The sequence below is a fragment of the Pangasianodon hypophthalmus genome, chromosome 26 (genome assembly GCF_027358585.1).
Source record: "Pangasianodon hypophthalmus isolate fPanHyp1 chromosome 26, fPanHyp1.pri, whole genome shotgun sequence".
NCBI classification, from domain to species: Eukaryota; Metazoa; Chordata; class Actinopteri; order Siluriformes; family Pangasiidae; genus Pangasianodon; species Pangasianodon hypophthalmus.
Window position 1 is genome coordinate 9,836,836 of NC_069735.1, and position 16,794 is coordinate 9,853,629.

Below are 16,794 nucleotides of genomic sequence, written 5' to 3' on the forward strand. Positions count from 1 at the left end.
TCCTTATGTTCCAGTGTAGGGGATAGGGAGTAGGGGACCATTTTTAACCCAACGTTTGTCAGTTTCGCCTTGTACTAATGAGCACACACATAGAAACACACATGCAACACATTAAAGCTGGTATAAAATGGCAGAACATGTTTGGAATTGATAAAAAATAAACCCCCACACACATGCGGTCACAAACCACACACAAAACCACATAGTCACACAGAGCAAGCAGGAAGCTTCTGACCGCACATGTAGACAGAGATTTGACAGTACATTACACATGACCACTTGGTTAGATGGATCTCTGAGATCTGGTATGTGTTGTTGATCAAGCTCAGCTCATTCTCATCTTCTGATCAAGACAATTATGATGGCTATAGATCCACAACCTGAGCCAGCTTCATTCCCGTCACCCTCAAACCCTCAGTACTTAATGACATGCACGTTCCATGCACTAACTGTGCAATCTGCACACCATGTGTGAGGGGGAATGCCTACGACCACACCGTGGTTCTGGAGAAAGCGGTGATTTCATTTTGATCAAAGTCATTGTGCCCTGGCCCGGAGCCCTGCGGTTTGTTATGGCTTCTACCATGGCTCTAATTGTTAAAAGGGACAGACGGCCATGGAGTAAATATTATTGCTAGCCTGATTTCTCCGCACAATTCTTTCTGCGTCATCGAGAATGGCAGGATGAGAAAGTTTAATTAGCTTAATTTTCTCCAGAGGATGATGATCCTTTCACAACATTTGCCAGTTTTCTTATGAGAAATTGAATTGCATGAAAGCTAGTTTGCTCATAGGAAAATGTATATACAGAGAATAATACTCTTGAGTAGATCTGGGACAAGACCTGATCGATCATTACATAACAATGACAATATCGGTCTCAAAACAGCTCGTCGCAGCACTTCAGTGAGGAAAGCAATCCCGGGGTGGTGATGACAGGTTAGGTCACGACTCCGACTCAGGAGGGTCACTTTCTCATATCAGCCACAGGCATGTTCACATGTGGGAGAGACGGACTTCCCAGAATGCCACAGAGGAAGGAATGTGAGTGCTGTCCCCACCCTCCCCCCAACCACACACTCCTTGGTTCTTAACACAGACTATCCCAATTACTAAATACTGATCCTGTGGTGTCTCAGAGTTGATTTCATCAGTGCTTTTAGTATTTTATCACTACACAAATCATGTCCAGGGATTCTAACATTGTATTGATGAATGATGCAGATCAGTACAGTGTGTACAAAAGGAAGGTCAAAGGGAGGTGAGTGTAATGTTAGCAAGCCGTGTGTACTGTAGATATAATAACAGTACTACTAAGTTCTGCCTTGGGGCAGTACAGCCTTTAGTTTACTTTGTAGAATATTTGGTTATACAGTCAGCTAAAGGTTTGAGGCATCTTCACTTGTTCCTGCTGTGTTTACTTTCCCAGTTCTTCATAAATATACGGTATTCTTAAATATTCCATATGTAATAAGACAGGTACCTGGTTATAAGAAATGGTATTGTATTGTAGAAGAAATCCACTATACAGTATTTATATCTCTCTGATCTCCTTTTTACAGTTATTATATATTCTAACTGTAAATATAATTGTATATATTACATTTGTATTGCTATTGATTAGATTTTTTTTTTTTTTTTTTTTTTTTTTTTTTTGGGGTCAAGCAAATGATTCAACATGCCCACACAGTAACACTTACCAGGAATGGCCAGCGTTGTTTAGAATTCTAACATAAGTTTTTTTAAAAAACATAATAATTTGTTAAATATTAAATGACTGGTTTGCATATTTTATCTTTCTCTGATAGAATATCAGTATCCAGAAGGCCAGTATCCTGCTGATGATTAACAAAAATATATATTGTGCACTTCTAAGGAGAGAGTTAAATCCAAGACCAAATACTGTGTCACCTGGTCTAGATAGCATGTGGGATGTTTATTTAAAATTATGGAAGGAGTCTCAGGTGTCAGAACTTTATATCAAGTTTTCGACCATGAGTGACCTTTTTTTCTGCAAGAGAATAAAAAAGAGAGGCTGGTGAGGGAATGACTGTTTATAGCTGCTATAATGTATGTGATTATAGGAACTAACTCATCTCGTGAACTTCGACAATATTAAATTCCCAGCTATAAATGTTCAAAAACAAAATGTGTTGTTTGTTAATAAATTAAAATTTGCAGTTGTTAGGAAATTGCTGTGGTATAAAAGCAATAAAACACTTCAGCTCTTATAGAAAAAGAGGGTCCCTGGAGGACTAGTGGTGAGAGCGCCATGGCCCAGGTTCGATTCCCTGCCAGGGAACCAACCCCAGCCACAGGACAGTGCACTCTCAGTGCTGGTCCCAAGCCCGGATAAAATTAGGGAGGGTTGCGTCAGGAAGGGCATCTGGTGTAAAAACTGTGCCAAATCAAATATGCGGACCAATGATCCGCTGTGGCGACCCCTAACAGGAGCAGCCGAAAAAACAAAACAACAACTGTTACAGGAAACAAATTCACTTCAAAGATTTCACATTTTGGCTGCATCATACCACCCCACTGTTGATTATTTTCCTATAACAGCACGTGCCTTGATGTTTTATTCCTTACATAATTTAGCTAGTCAATGCCAGGTAGACCAGAAAAGCATCAAGCAAAGTACCTCTTGTTTAGTCACGTGTTTTTAATTGCATTTGCCTTAAGAACAAAGTGATTAGTATTTGCATATAATGACTCTTTCATGTACGAGCTATTCATCAGTAAACACTAATCTTTTTCTTTGTACTAATCTTCTCGGCTAGTTTAAATGCTTCTCTTTTAAGGAGCATCTTTTGACTAGAAGAGTCGGTCTAGCCGGAATGGGCGTGGCCTATCGCGGCCCCGCCTTTATGCAAATTTGAGCGTGGAGCCTGCGCGTATCCGCGCGCTCAATGAGTCCGTGAGCGAGGCGCTCCAGGAGGAGTGTCCGAGTGTTTACACGAGTCAGACCTCTCCTTGTGGATGTGTGTGGATGTGTGCGCGCGCGCGCGGACGTGTGTTTATGTGTGCGTGCGCGCGTGCGTGCGTGTGTGAGAGTGAATATGCCGTCGCTGTGGGATTGTTGCCGCTTCCGCGCGACACACTGAGAAATAAATACCAAGACCGAGAGGAGCGACCGGCGTCCAGCCATGGGAGGCCAAATCACCCGTAACGCCTTGTATGGTGAGAAAGTGACCGTTTAAGCCACATACATCCAGCCGTTTATTGTAGTATCTCAATCTGTTCCTGAGCGTTTATAAGGACTAATGCTGTTGGCTATGGAAGTGCCATAAACGCCGGGATATAACGGGGGGAAAGGGTCGTGCGCCTTATGCGTTCGCGTTGTTCCTGCTTTAGAGACATATTGTATAATAATGTCCTGTTATGTCCTGTAATGTCATCCTATTAGCTCGCGCACCTTCAAGCGTTCCAGCCGCTCGCGCACTGCATCAAAGGCTCGCGGCGTGAAGAGAGAGAGAGAGAGAGAGAGAAAGAGAGAGAGAGAGAGAGAGAGAGAGAGAGGTGGTGTGGGGGCTTTTGAGACTTCATTTCTCATTTAACGGGAATTAACGGAATACTTTCACGTTTTCACACTTTATACAGTAGAATAGCTGAGACAATAAATCAGCTGTGCTTAGAGCTTTATCTAAAGGCCTTCCGTAGAGATGCAAAAAATAGGCAAGAGAATTAGAAGTATATGCACTCAGTATCAGAAATATATGTATTATATATCTAGAACTAGATATAGAACTATGTGCACTCAGTGTACTAGAACTCGGTGTACTAGAACTGTATGCACTCAGTGTACTACAACTATGTGCACTCAGTGTACTAGAACTCTGTGCACTCAGTGTACTAGAACTCTGTGCACTCAATATATGTATTATATATCTAGTACACATTCAGTGTACTAGAACTATGTGCACTCAGTGTACTAGAACTCGGTGTACTAGAACTGTATGCACTCAGTGTACTACAACTATGTGCACTCAGTGTACTAGAACTCTGTGCACTCAGTGTACTAGAACTCTGTGTACTAGAACTATGTGCACTCAGTGTACTAGAACTCTGTGCACTCAGTGTACTAGAACTCTGTGTAATAGAACTGTATGCACTCAGTTTACTACAACTATGTGCACTCAGTGTACTAGAACTATCTGTACTCAGTGTACTATATGAACTATAAGCACTCTGTTAACTAGAACTATATGCACTCAGTGTAGTAGAACTATTTGTACTCAGTGTACTAGGACTGTATGCTCTCAGTGTACTTGGACTGTATACACTTAGTGTATTATATGAACTACAGTATGTGTACTCCATACTAGAACTGTATGCACACAGTCTACTAGCATTATTTGATCTCAGTACTAGAACTATATGCATTCAGTACTAGAACTCAGTACGAGAAGTGTATGTACTCAGTACTAGGACTATATGTACTTAATACTAGAACTATATTGACTCAGTACTAGAACTGTATGCACACAGTGTACTAGAATTATATGATCTCAGTACTAGAACTGTATGCACTCAGTATTAAAACTCATTGCTAGAAGTATACAGACTCAGCACTAGAACTATATGCACTCAGTACTAGAACTCAGTACTAGAAATATATGCACTTAATACTAGAACTATATTGACTCAGTACTAGAACTATATGCACTCAGTATTTAAACTCAGTATTAGAACTCTATGGACTCAGTACTAGAACTATATGTACGTAGTACTAGAATTATATGGATTCAGCACTAGAACTATATTGGCTCAGTACTAGACCTCAGTACTAGAACTATATGCAATCAATGCTAGAACTCAGTGAGTTAAGTGTATGCACATAATACTAGAACTATATTAACTCAGCACTAGAAATCAGTACTAGAAGTGTATGCTCTGGATGCTATTACAGTGAAGATGAAGAGGCAAAGAAATCTGTTGGAAATATTCAAAACCGTCCAGCAGAAAACGAATTAAGCAAATGTAAGTAGTTTGATGAGAAGATTTAATCAAATCACCATGAACTATGGTAACCTTACAAGTTCAAGCTGTTGCCATTAATGTATTTAGAAATGCATAATTATAGCTTGTGGTTTCTTTTGTGTGTGCGTGTGTGTGTGTGTGTGTGTATGTTAACTTGATGGTGTTCTCCCACTTGTGAAACCAAAAGTAATCTTTAGATGAAATGATTTTTTTTTATAATCATTTTAGGCCTGAATGATGCACATGGTGTCAATATAGTGTAGAATGTGTGCCCTGTAAAATGATTATTAGGATTGATCATTTAAAGATGTAATAAACGTTTCATGATCATTTTGCAGATCTTTATAAGTGGAAAAGGACACAATGCAGAGCTTTTTACATGCTCTTTGAGTCACTTGCTCTTTCACACACACAAACACACAAACACACTCACTCTTTGTGTGTCTCTGTGCAGCTGTCTGGCCTCAGGTTAAATCCCGTACACAAAGCACACAATCATTCGTCCTAATTTAGACACAGTCGTATATCCAATTAGGCAAATATGGCCTGTGTGCAATAAGCCAGGCTCTTGGTGTTGATGAACGTCTCTCCTTTCCTCTGATGTCAGCTCAGTTTTCTGTTCCCTCACTGTATCACTTCAATTTAGGATCTGGAGTATCTGGTCCCAGTCCAGTATAAACATGCATCTTCTTTTTAGGCTTAGCCCCAAGGTCAACACACAAAGACGATCTGTCGTCCAATTACACCTGATCTTTTTTCAGCTATTCTCTAGGTGTACTGCAGGTGCAAGCGTGGGATCAAGGGTTTGAGATATAGAAGTGGACAATATACATTACTGAGGAAGTATTTTAGATTTTTGTTTTGGGTGGGTGTTTGTGTGTGTGTGTGTGTGTGTGTCAGGCTCAAAGAGATCTGGAGATGATTTAACAATGCCCTTGTAGGCTATACAAGCTGGAGCAGAACTCTAGGTTGAATGGCTTGTAGTGTGTGTGTGTGTGTGTGTGTGTGTGTGTAGGTGGGTGTGGGTAGGTGGGTGTGTTTTCAGTAGAGAATTTTGGTTGATAAGGTGAGAAGGTCTCTGAAACTCCGTATTGAGGTATTGACCTTTCTCTGTCATGTGATCACACCGATTTAATGAAATATTGATTAGCTTATTGTCGTGATGCTAGTAAAAGGGAGCCAACACTTCTAATAATAAGGGTGTGGATGCTTTTTGGATTGCCTTATTTTTGTCACGGTATGATAACGTAGTCTAAAACTATCACAGTTTCACAGTATCATCCGGTGGAGAAATGATATATATATAATATTTATGAATTCAAAAGTCTCTTTGGACTTTCGTGTATACATAACCAAGACCAAAAGGATAAGTTCATATCCGCTGACCATTCTTCTTCCAAATATTTTTTGAGAATGATATTTTTCCGAAAATCTCTAACACTCTCAGCATTTATCACGTTGATGTTACATGCTGAAAGAAAGAGCGGCTGCAAGGAAAGGTACATGCTGACCTGAGAACAGTTTTGTTTAGTTCTATTCTTTAGATTTCGTCTGTGAGTTTGATAGCTGCGATGTCTGATAAAGTCACGAACATGCTAGGAATGTCAGCGGAGGTAGCAGTATAACGTGTTTACATCAGCCAAAGGGTTTTCAGTGCAGTCCACGTCCCCTACATGGAGAAACGGAGGATTCTGTAGTATGATTTAAGGGTCCAGAGGGAGGGGGTCTTTGGGGATTCACAGCCAGACTCAAAAGGGATGAGAACCACTGGAGTAAGGAATTTGATTGGGTAAAAAAATTGATTGAAATGCATTTTAATCAATATTTTAAAAAAAAAATTCAACGGTGAGGCCCAATCATACACCGTGACTCATTGTTAAACCTTGACACTGTAACAACCCTAGTCAACATATTTTCATGATTCAATTCTTACTATTATCTCTCGTTTCTTTGATCAATTTAATATTGAGTGCTATATTTGGCCTTTTATTTTCTTCTCTTTGAAGTTAGGACTATATTGGAATTAGGTGCCATCTTCCATATCTGATTCAGAATGAAAAAAAAAAAAAACTCAAAAAACCTCGCCTTTACCCCACCCACAGGATTTAAAGTAACATTTTGTCTACATAGTTTTTAGCATAGAACTTCAGGTTAAGTACTAGTATAACCAGTACTACTTCATTAAAAAAACATGAAAGAAATAGGATTTATCAGAATGCGTAAATAACAATCACAATCTTGAGCAGTCACCCGAGACGTCTTTGTCTAGTGCTGTGAAGTGAAAAGTAGCCCTGTGGTTAATTCGACTGTAAGTGTAAATGAGAGGATGGTGAAGCTGATTTTATAATTCTGTTAATCAGCTTTTTCAGTAGCAGTCAAGCATGCAAAGTACAGATTTTTTCACCTGCTGCAGCTCCTAGATATATATGGAGTATAGACCAGCAACATTTTTGACTCAGTGAAACAATAGCACTGCAAAAACGCTCCTACTCACTTTCCTAAATCTGTCATCGGGCCTGTTTACATTTCTATAAAGAAGCTAATGTCAATCATTCAAGTTGACACAAGCATGCAGTTGTGATTAGAGTATGTGGAGTATTTGTAGTGCTCAAATTTTAGTTATTGAAAGCAATGGTTCTCAAAGTGGGGTCCAGGCACCACCTCTGTGAAGGATAGCTCGGGGGTCTGTGATTTTTTATTTATTTATTTATTTTATTTTATTTTGTTACATTAGTGGAAATCACAACCTTCCATTATCAAAGTTATTATATTTATTGAGTATTTATAGTTATTAACCTCTTTAACTGGTTATTTGAATCAAATAGGTTTAATCCAAACCTCGATATGTCAAAAAAAAAAAAAAACAAGTCAAGACCAAAAGACAAGACAAGGCCAAAACATAATGGGTTCTGTTGATGGAAAGCTCATGAATTAAATGTTCTATGGCTCCAATTAATAGCCAAAATATTCTTGTTGATACAGTAATTTACTGTATTGTAAATAATGAGCCTAATATTTGGAAAGTTGAATGATTGGAGTGGGTCCGCTAGTCTATTTTAAAGGTCCCTTTGAGAAAAAGCTTGAGAATGTTTGACTTAATGGATACACAGTATATTTTTTGAATCGACTCTTGTTTTAGTGACAAATCTTAAATAACACTGAGATTTATTTGACAGCATAAGGACTGTGGGCTGTAGTGTCATAGTTCATAGCTGTTAGCAAATGTAACATCTCCAGCACAGACACATCTAATAGCAGTGCTTGGGCCCCTACTGGGACAACACGGGGTCTGTTAGCGTGGCGTGACAGAAACATATGTGTGTGGATCAGGTGGCACCGGTGCTTGGTTACCAGGCCTGCTTTCTCTCTCTCTCCTCGGTTTCATTATGATGACTCACTCAAGCCTTTGTCTCGCAGCACAAATGTGTATATGACACACCAAAAGCAGATCATCTACAGCGGAAGGCGGGTCATGACTTTGGCAGCCACATGAACGTTAAGATGCAGCAGTATAGTTCAGCAACTAACAGTATGATCAGTAGTTCTACTAATAATATGTTTCAAAACCTGGGTGCATTATGTACGGAATTAATGGTATAACGTTGGCGTATAAATAATCAATAAATAAATCAGTGAAAACGGTAATCAATGATGGGGTGGTATTTTGCAATAACAGCACATCCTGAAGTGTTTAATTCCTCTTATACCAGAAAAATTTGCCAAAGCTAACATTTATTTATTTATTAACAGAACGACACCTCATACTTTTTATCCATTTACAGTTACGTGTAATTTTGTGGAATGTCCATGAAACAGTTGAATTCCTGGTATCACTTACATTGTAATAGCTATAATCAGTTCCCTCACCAGCCTCTTTTTTCTCTCTCTGTTGAAGTTACAAAGAAAGCGCAAAGTTTTGAAGATTTTCCCATGTTGGAAAGCGTAAAGCTGCAGCTTTACCTCTGACTGTTACGACACACTGACAGTGAAGACTCCTCTCAGATAAATCATAACATAAACACATTTTTTTATTTACATTTAAGTGGAGCGTGCCGAGTCTTTGTGTATGTACGTCAGTACTATTGTCAGAGCTGCTGTTATATAAAATTAATCAACACTTTCTGAGTTGAATCAACAGATTTGAGAATTCAGCAGCTTCCTGTATTTAATTCATCTTGGGTAGATTTTGCTGACAGGGTATATGTTGCCACGTTGATGCAGTGCAGTTGAGATCCTGACAGCTCATATTGTATACCTTGGTAATTTTTACATGGCAAGGACGTCTAAATTATTTATACCCCTCGGTCTCTCGTCCATATTTGATAAATATGTGGCTGGCCAAATGGTCGTGTCTGCTGCTCACATCCAGACCCATGTACACAAAGCTCCATTTGCAGTGTTTACTGACTAACACACAATACACATCAAGCACCACTTTTCCACCAATGGTGCATCTGGTGCCATTTTACCGAGGTCGCTCTTTTGTAAAACTGACAGCTCTGGAACAGGAACATTTCTATGTGCTGAAATCCTGTTCTAGCAAATCTCTCAAGAACTTAAGAAATGGTAAACAATTATGTCTCTAGAAGGGCTTTTATGAAACAGTTATTCTTATTGAGACTGATTATGGAAAATCAGATCCTGTTTATATGATAAACTCAGGACTTTGCAGTTTACAGTTTATTTGGGGACAGGTGTACTATTTACGTTAGCTAGTTTTATCTGATTCTGGTTGTCAGTTCTTGAGACTGTTTTTTTTAAAGCCCACACCCAAGCCAAGTTGGCGCCTGTCAGCATTAAAAAAAGCTTTAAAGTTAAAGGCGTGTGCTACAGTCAGAAAGCACGTTGGTTTTTATGTACATGTAAGGTTTGATTTTTTTTTCGTTTTCAGACGGCTTTAAGAAAATGATGGAAAATTCCTATCCTAATACCTCTCTACACCTTTAACCTTAAATCCCAATATCCCCATATCCTCCCTCATTTAATCCCAAAAGATAGTTATCTAACTGTCTAAACGAGCTGAAATTTGGGAGGTTAGACTGCAGTATCTCTCTCAGTTTGCACAGTTACATTTTTATTAACCTGTTAAAATATACCACTGTTTTTTTTTAATATATCATCACTAAGTTAACTAGCTTGGTATGTTAGCACACAGGTCCTGTAGCTAAAGGTTACCGCATTGCCGTTCATAATAATTTGCATATCAACCATGATTGGTTCAAGCTGATGATGTTGTGACCTCACAAGCTAAGCTCATATGTAATGGTGCCTGAATTAGTTTAATACAAGGAACTGAAAAAGATCTCAGTTTTAAATGGGTCACCAGGATCAGCATGCAATTAACCATGTAAAAACACATCGATAGCAGGGATATTCGCAAATATCTGTATACCTGTAGAAATATATAAGTATATAGCAACTAAAGTGGCCCATAATTTCAAATCGAAATTTGAAAACAAACTAAAACAGAACAGCAAAACCAAAAAGACATGAACATTAACTTAAAATGGTGAGGATAGGTCCTTATTGAACATCACATTCTAGAGTGTGTGTCAGTGTGAGAGAGCGCAGCTGGAGGATGTTTACAGTAAAAGGAAATATGAACGTAAATGAATCTACTGATGCTTTTATTTGTGCTTATTGTTGTCAAGAGCATTCCTATGATGTTAATTTTCACAGCATTATTATGAGCATGAAAATGCTGAAAACATGCCTAATGGAAGTTGGGAGTTTATACAGAAGAAAAAAATAATGAATAATTTTTGCTAGGCTAAACACATAAATAACAGACTGAAAAAGTGCTGTTGTTTTTCCTCGTGACAGTCATACGGCGTGTCCAATCCGCACCGAACACATGTTGTACAATCACGTCCTCTCATTTACACTTTGAGCTTATGTTAGTGTTTTGGTTTTGTTGCTGTGGTTTCGATTTGCTGTTGTGGTTTTAGTTTTGTTGTGTTTTCTGATGTGATGCTGTGTTTTTAGTTTTATTGTTGGCTGCAATGCAGGAAAATCAAAAGTTCTATAACCGAAAGTTTTGCTGTTGCGTTTTCTGATTTGCTGTTTTGTTTTTGGTTTGTATTAAAGGCCATCACAAGTAAAACTTCTTATCATTAACAGAATAATTGCCGGTAAATAGTCGCAAGTTATTGTACAATGTTTACAGTTACTTATATTACTATTGTCCCACTTTATAATATTTCCTGGTCACTACACAAACTGACACTGATTCAATGACACACTGAGTCGATTTCTGTTAAGTCTTAACAAGGCTTGCGCACACGTGTGTGTGTGTGTGTGTGTGTGTTTCACTAGGGATACACATTAATGCTGTGCTTTGTATAGTATCAAGCCCAGTGGAGTACTCAGAAGGGGGTCTGTGCTGCAGCTTTGCCTCTGATAATAACAGATACCATGACATTTACCATGGGAACTACCAATCAGACCCGAGGTTACCTCATATCACAACAGCGTGCTTCGATCATCTGTGTTGCTTTAACCCATTGTGCGTCCTTACCTTACTAGAGAAGGCTGTTCTTAAAAAAGTTGTGATGCAAAACGTTTATTGTTTCCTCTCTTTTGTAGCGTGTGTATGCCAGATAACAGGATTATGTTGTCCATGATTTAATAAAATGCCATATGGCCCATTTAGTAATTGTTCAGTGAGCAGCAGTCAGTGCTGATTCTGTTTTTATGTGGCTTTTTAATACCTCAATAACAATTAAACATAGCAGACAAATAAACTGACTCCTGGACCTTTCCTAACTATCAATGTATTAAAATGGCATGTCCTGACTAATGCCAAATGGCCTACACACACACACACACACACACACACATCAGAATACTAGGTAAACAAAAGATATCAGGAAGTCAGTTGGATGTATCATATAAATATTTGCATAGCCAACTGACGGAACTATTAGGAAAGGTTATTTGCATATCACCTATTATTGGACAGTTACTGACAGATCTTTTATTGCACGCATCTGTTTTTCCTGAAAGGTGCTGTATTTGAGATAACACTACAGATGCTTGAGCCCAGTTTTACATGAGAACATGGCAACAAAGCAGTTTATTTTATTTGGAATGCAGGCTTTAAATGCTGTTCTCCTTCACTGCACGTTTTACACATTTGGCTTGTAAATTCAGTTTAAACGTTTCTGCAAATCCAACAGATCCTAGTGTGCTGAACCCTTTCCCTTCTTCTGTTTTGGAAACTATTTTACAGCGATGATAGCAGCTTTTTGTATGTTTGTGAGATAATGTGTGCATGGCGTTGTGTGCTTACACATAACACGACACATATGACCTTTAGGAGTGCTTTAGGAAGAAAATGATAAGTGTTTCACTTTCAGTGACCTTCCAACTTTTCTTCACTGTTAGCCATGAAATCGTCTAACACCAAGTCTGTATTATGGCTGCATGAGTCTACATTAAATAACACATATATTATTAAAAAATAACACATTTAATACCAAATAACAAATTTTTGGCTTATAATTAGTACACATGGTAAGTACACATTTCATTTCGCATGTAGTTTATTTCTCTTTAATTTCTATATCTGAAATAGAAACAAGTTAAGAGTAAGACAGCGAGTACAGCCATGACTCACTCACCGCATATATTTATTTCATATAGTCATTGTTTAGTAATTGGGAATTTATTATTCAGAACATAATACTAAAATATTTAGCCATATTTAGCTAGACTGGACAAATATGTTGCTTTTCGCAGGAAGCAGGTGCTTGGTTTGTTTTAAAATTCACTCACAGCTTAGCTTTCGGACGTTGTTTCTCCCTTTTTAATCTTTTGTAGACTTATATCACACTTGAGTTCACGAGGTACAGCATCTGTGGTCATTGGTCACAGGGAGTAAGGAGGAATCGTGGTGCTCTGTTTTATGTAATGGTTGCTTCACTGTCAATGCTCTTCTTGCTTTTTCTTTTTTGAAATTAGTTGTGAGCAATATGACAAAGACTTCATATCACGATCCCTGAAGACATCTCTATGATACACTATATGTATCACAATATATGGGTTTGTTAACAAGCAAAACAGGAGTCTTGGATTTTAAAAAAAGAGAGAGAAACAAATGAACACTAAAACACTTAAAAGAAATATCACCTAATCATCTGCTTCCAATCATATATTTGTTATTGTAATAAAAATAATGATATCTCAGGGTAGTGTATTGTGAAAAGACTGATCACGATATCGATATTATATCATCATATTACCCACCTCTAGTCTGTATATACTTCAGAAACATACTGAGAGCTTATGCTTCATCTTCCAGCTCCAGTCCTGTTCAGCCATAGTTAATGAGTAGCCTGCATGTTGGCACTTGCTGTTAGGAAGCTAATTACCCAGTAATTATGCACTAATTGTGCAAGTTTATTTGATTAGTTGAAGCCCATGTTTCCCATGATTGTGGATTGGCACTGACCAGATACCAAGATCTCTAGAGAAGTTTATTAAAGTTAATTAGAACCGCAACAGGGAACCTTAAACAAAATGTAATTGTAATTCTTCCTAATTCACGAAAAATGATTTGATCTCACCCACAGTCTTGGTAGCAAACGAGATGGAGAGAGCGAGAGAGAGGGAAATGTGTGTCTGTTGGAGTGTATGATTGCAATGTACCACAGGCTCATCTGTGCATCCTTATGTAAGAGCTTTCTGCTGTGCGCAAGTTATTTGGCGAAATAATGGGTTGCCATAGAAATAGCAGCTCCATGAGACATCTCTAGGAAAGCAGCGAGTATGTGTGTGTGTGTGTGTGTGTGTGTGTGTGCGTGTGTGTGCATGTGTGTGCGCGTCTACAATGACGCTGTAACACTCAATGTCATACTTTATGACTGGAAGCAATGATAAGCCATGTGATATCTGCTATACGGGGAGCATACTCTATATTTTGCACTCGTGGGAATCTGCTGTGCACTGTGTTCACACTTATGAATCTGCGATGTGTGTATCATTTTACTCTGCACCACCATTTAAATCTAGATCATAAATGCTTTGAACTTTATGTTATGAGCACGTACGCACAGTGACACACTTAGTATGTTCCATTTTAGTGTCATAGATAGATAGATAGATAGATAGTGTGCATACAGTGTATGTATAGTGGATCAAAATACTGGCAGGTAAAGTCAACCAAGAGTAATCCATAATCTTACACAACAGAGTATACACAGACAAACTAATCAAGCGCTGACACAGAACAGGTGACCACAACTGGGTAGCAAACCAATGGGAGGACAGAGGCGGAGACTAAAAAAGAAATAAACACATATGGTATAACAAGCAAAAGCATATTACAAACATAACAAAATGCATGAATGAACATGTATTTAACATTTTACATCAATTAAAGTACAATTCCAAACTTCTTGAAGTAGAAGTATAAACTTTATTTAAAATGTAGTGATTGGTTACAGTAGGCGGGAACTGCAACACAATTGGTCAGGCAGTACGGTGCAGAGATGACTCAGTTCATACTGATATCTGGAATAATATCTTATTTAAAAAAGAGTTGCTGCAAAATTACACCCGCTTATTCTGTTATTGATATTGAATGGAAGTGTATGATGTATGTTGAGTATTAGCTCAAACAGATTTTTTTACACATTTTTGTAAAGTGAGATTTTACAGTGGGAAAGCACAAATGACATCGTGGTTTGTTACCCCATGGCCTGAGCACCATATGGCTGAAGGTGCTCTTAATGAGTATTGATTGATGATTGTAAGCTATGGAGGGGGTGGAAGACATGGTCAATACATGACCACCAATTCAGCCACCATTCTCCTCTCAAATCAAGATTCAGCACAATTACAAAACTACTTGACTCCACTATACTTCAGCACAAAGAAAACGCCTGTGTTTATGCACACACCACCTCGACTGAGTAGAGCTTTCCGGAATCGAACATCACAACATCTAAAGACCTGCTGTGGTGAGGACTAGAAAGCAGGAAGTTCACAGTTGAAAGGAGAAAAGGTCAAGCAGGTGGAGAGCTTTAGACCAACTCCCACCTCAGCTTTTGTAATCATCAGCATGCAGCCTTGCTCAACATTATCCATTACAATAAACATTATGGGATTGGCTTTGTGATTGCACTGCAGTTTAACTTAAGTATTGGCGCACTTGTTGATTATACACCAGGCAAGAAATATCAACTGGATACAGTACTTTTTACATGGGATAAGATTATAAGGGGTAAGTGATCTGGAGAAAGGATAAGTATCCAGATATTTGTCTGTTATGGAATGTTGCAGAATAGTGTCTATAATGATTAGGTCTGATTCGCAAACAATATTGCAGATGGAATGCAAGCTAATTTCTTTAAAATTTATTATAATCACTTGTAGTGAGTGCATCAGCAAAAGTTAATCTTGATCATTAGTATGCTATACCTAAGCTAAAGTATAAGCTATACCTATGCTAAGGTAACCATAACTTGTGTGTCACTCATCTGACAAGTCTTTTTAAATATCGTAATTTGTTGTTTGAAACTCAAGATGGCTTCGGTGGAAGACAACAGAAAAGAGTTTTTAATCTTAAGAAAGAGCATAAAAGCTCTGTGGATATAATAAAATCTTTACCATGTCGATTCAGACGAGATATACAATCACCAGCCACTTCCTTAGGAACACCATATTAATAGTGTGGAGGACCATCTGTATGTCGCAGCAGAAATAAAGATTCATCAGACCAGGCAATGCTGGTGAGTCTGTGCCCAGTGTAGCCTCAGATTCCTGTGCTTGGCTAACAGGAGTGGAATCTGATCCTGTAGTCCTCTGCTGTTGTTGGCAGTCCGCTTCAAGGTTTGACATGATGTGCATTCTGAGATGCTTTTCTGCTCACCATGGTTGTACAGAGTAGTTATTTGAGTTACAGTAGCCTTTATGTCAATTCAAACCAGTCTGGCCATTCTCCTCAGACCTCTCTCATCAACAAGGCATTTCTAAACTCTAGAAAAGGTTGTGCGTGAAAATCCCAGGAGATTGGCAGTTTCTGAAATACTCCGGTCATCTGGCACCAACAACCATGCCATGGTCAAAGTCACTGAGATCACATACACTATTTAGTCATTCTGATTATTTGATGTGACCTGTATTTGCTTAATTTTATGCATTGCCCTGCAGCCACTTGATTGGGTGATTGGAAAATCACATAAATGTACGGGTGTAAAGGTGTTCCTAATAAAGAAGCCAGTGAGCGTATATTACCTGAGCTTGTGTCTACTGTTCATTTTATAGCGTAATCTTTCCAGCCGTAGGAATGCCAAGTCCATAAAGAATTACTGACGTGATGACTTTAGACATGACTAAAATCCAAGTGAGTAATAATTAATCCAGTTGGAATAGGGCTGAAAAGAAAAGCCTCTCTCATTGGAGAAGAATCAATAGCTTTTCCCCTTGTGAAGCCTTTTTAAGGTATCCCTTGAAAAAATGAACATTAAAAAAAATCATTTCATTTGTGGTTAAAATAATGAATACCTAATCAATGCCACTTTACTGTTTTACTGATGAACCTTCATTTGTATTAATACTGAGATCAAAATCCATTGCACAGTTTTGGCCTCCACTTCATTAGACAGACTTGCCTTTTTGAATAGAAGCCATTTTCCCCTTTCAAGTCATAAATGCTAACGTTCCTAAGAAAATCAGCACGACCAGACTCAGCTCAGCTGAATAGGGTGTGTTGTAGTCAGTGCAGAGTTGCTAAGGAACATGAGCTCCCACTTAACCTCTATTTTCTCCCTGACAGCTGCAGCTCTCATGCTTGCTAATGCATTCATTTCA

The 16,794-nt window shown here is 38.4% G+C and overlaps 1 protein-coding gene across 1 annotated transcript in view; it reads left to right on the forward strand.

Annotated features, from left to right (window-relative positions):
• Window positions 1–2,906: 2,906 nt before the first annotated feature.
• Window positions 2,907–16,794, forward strand: part of neurl1aa (neuralized E3 ubiquitin protein ligase 1Aa) — a 51,748-nt gene continuing 37,860 nt past the window's right edge. Inside the window, exon 1 of the mRNA XM_026932395.3 lies at window positions 2,907–3,180. Coding sequence (XP_026788196.1) covers window positions 3,147–3,180 — 34 coding nt within the window. The 5' untranslated portion in view covers window positions 2,907–3,146. The remainder of the gene's footprint in view (window positions 3,181–16,794) is intronic.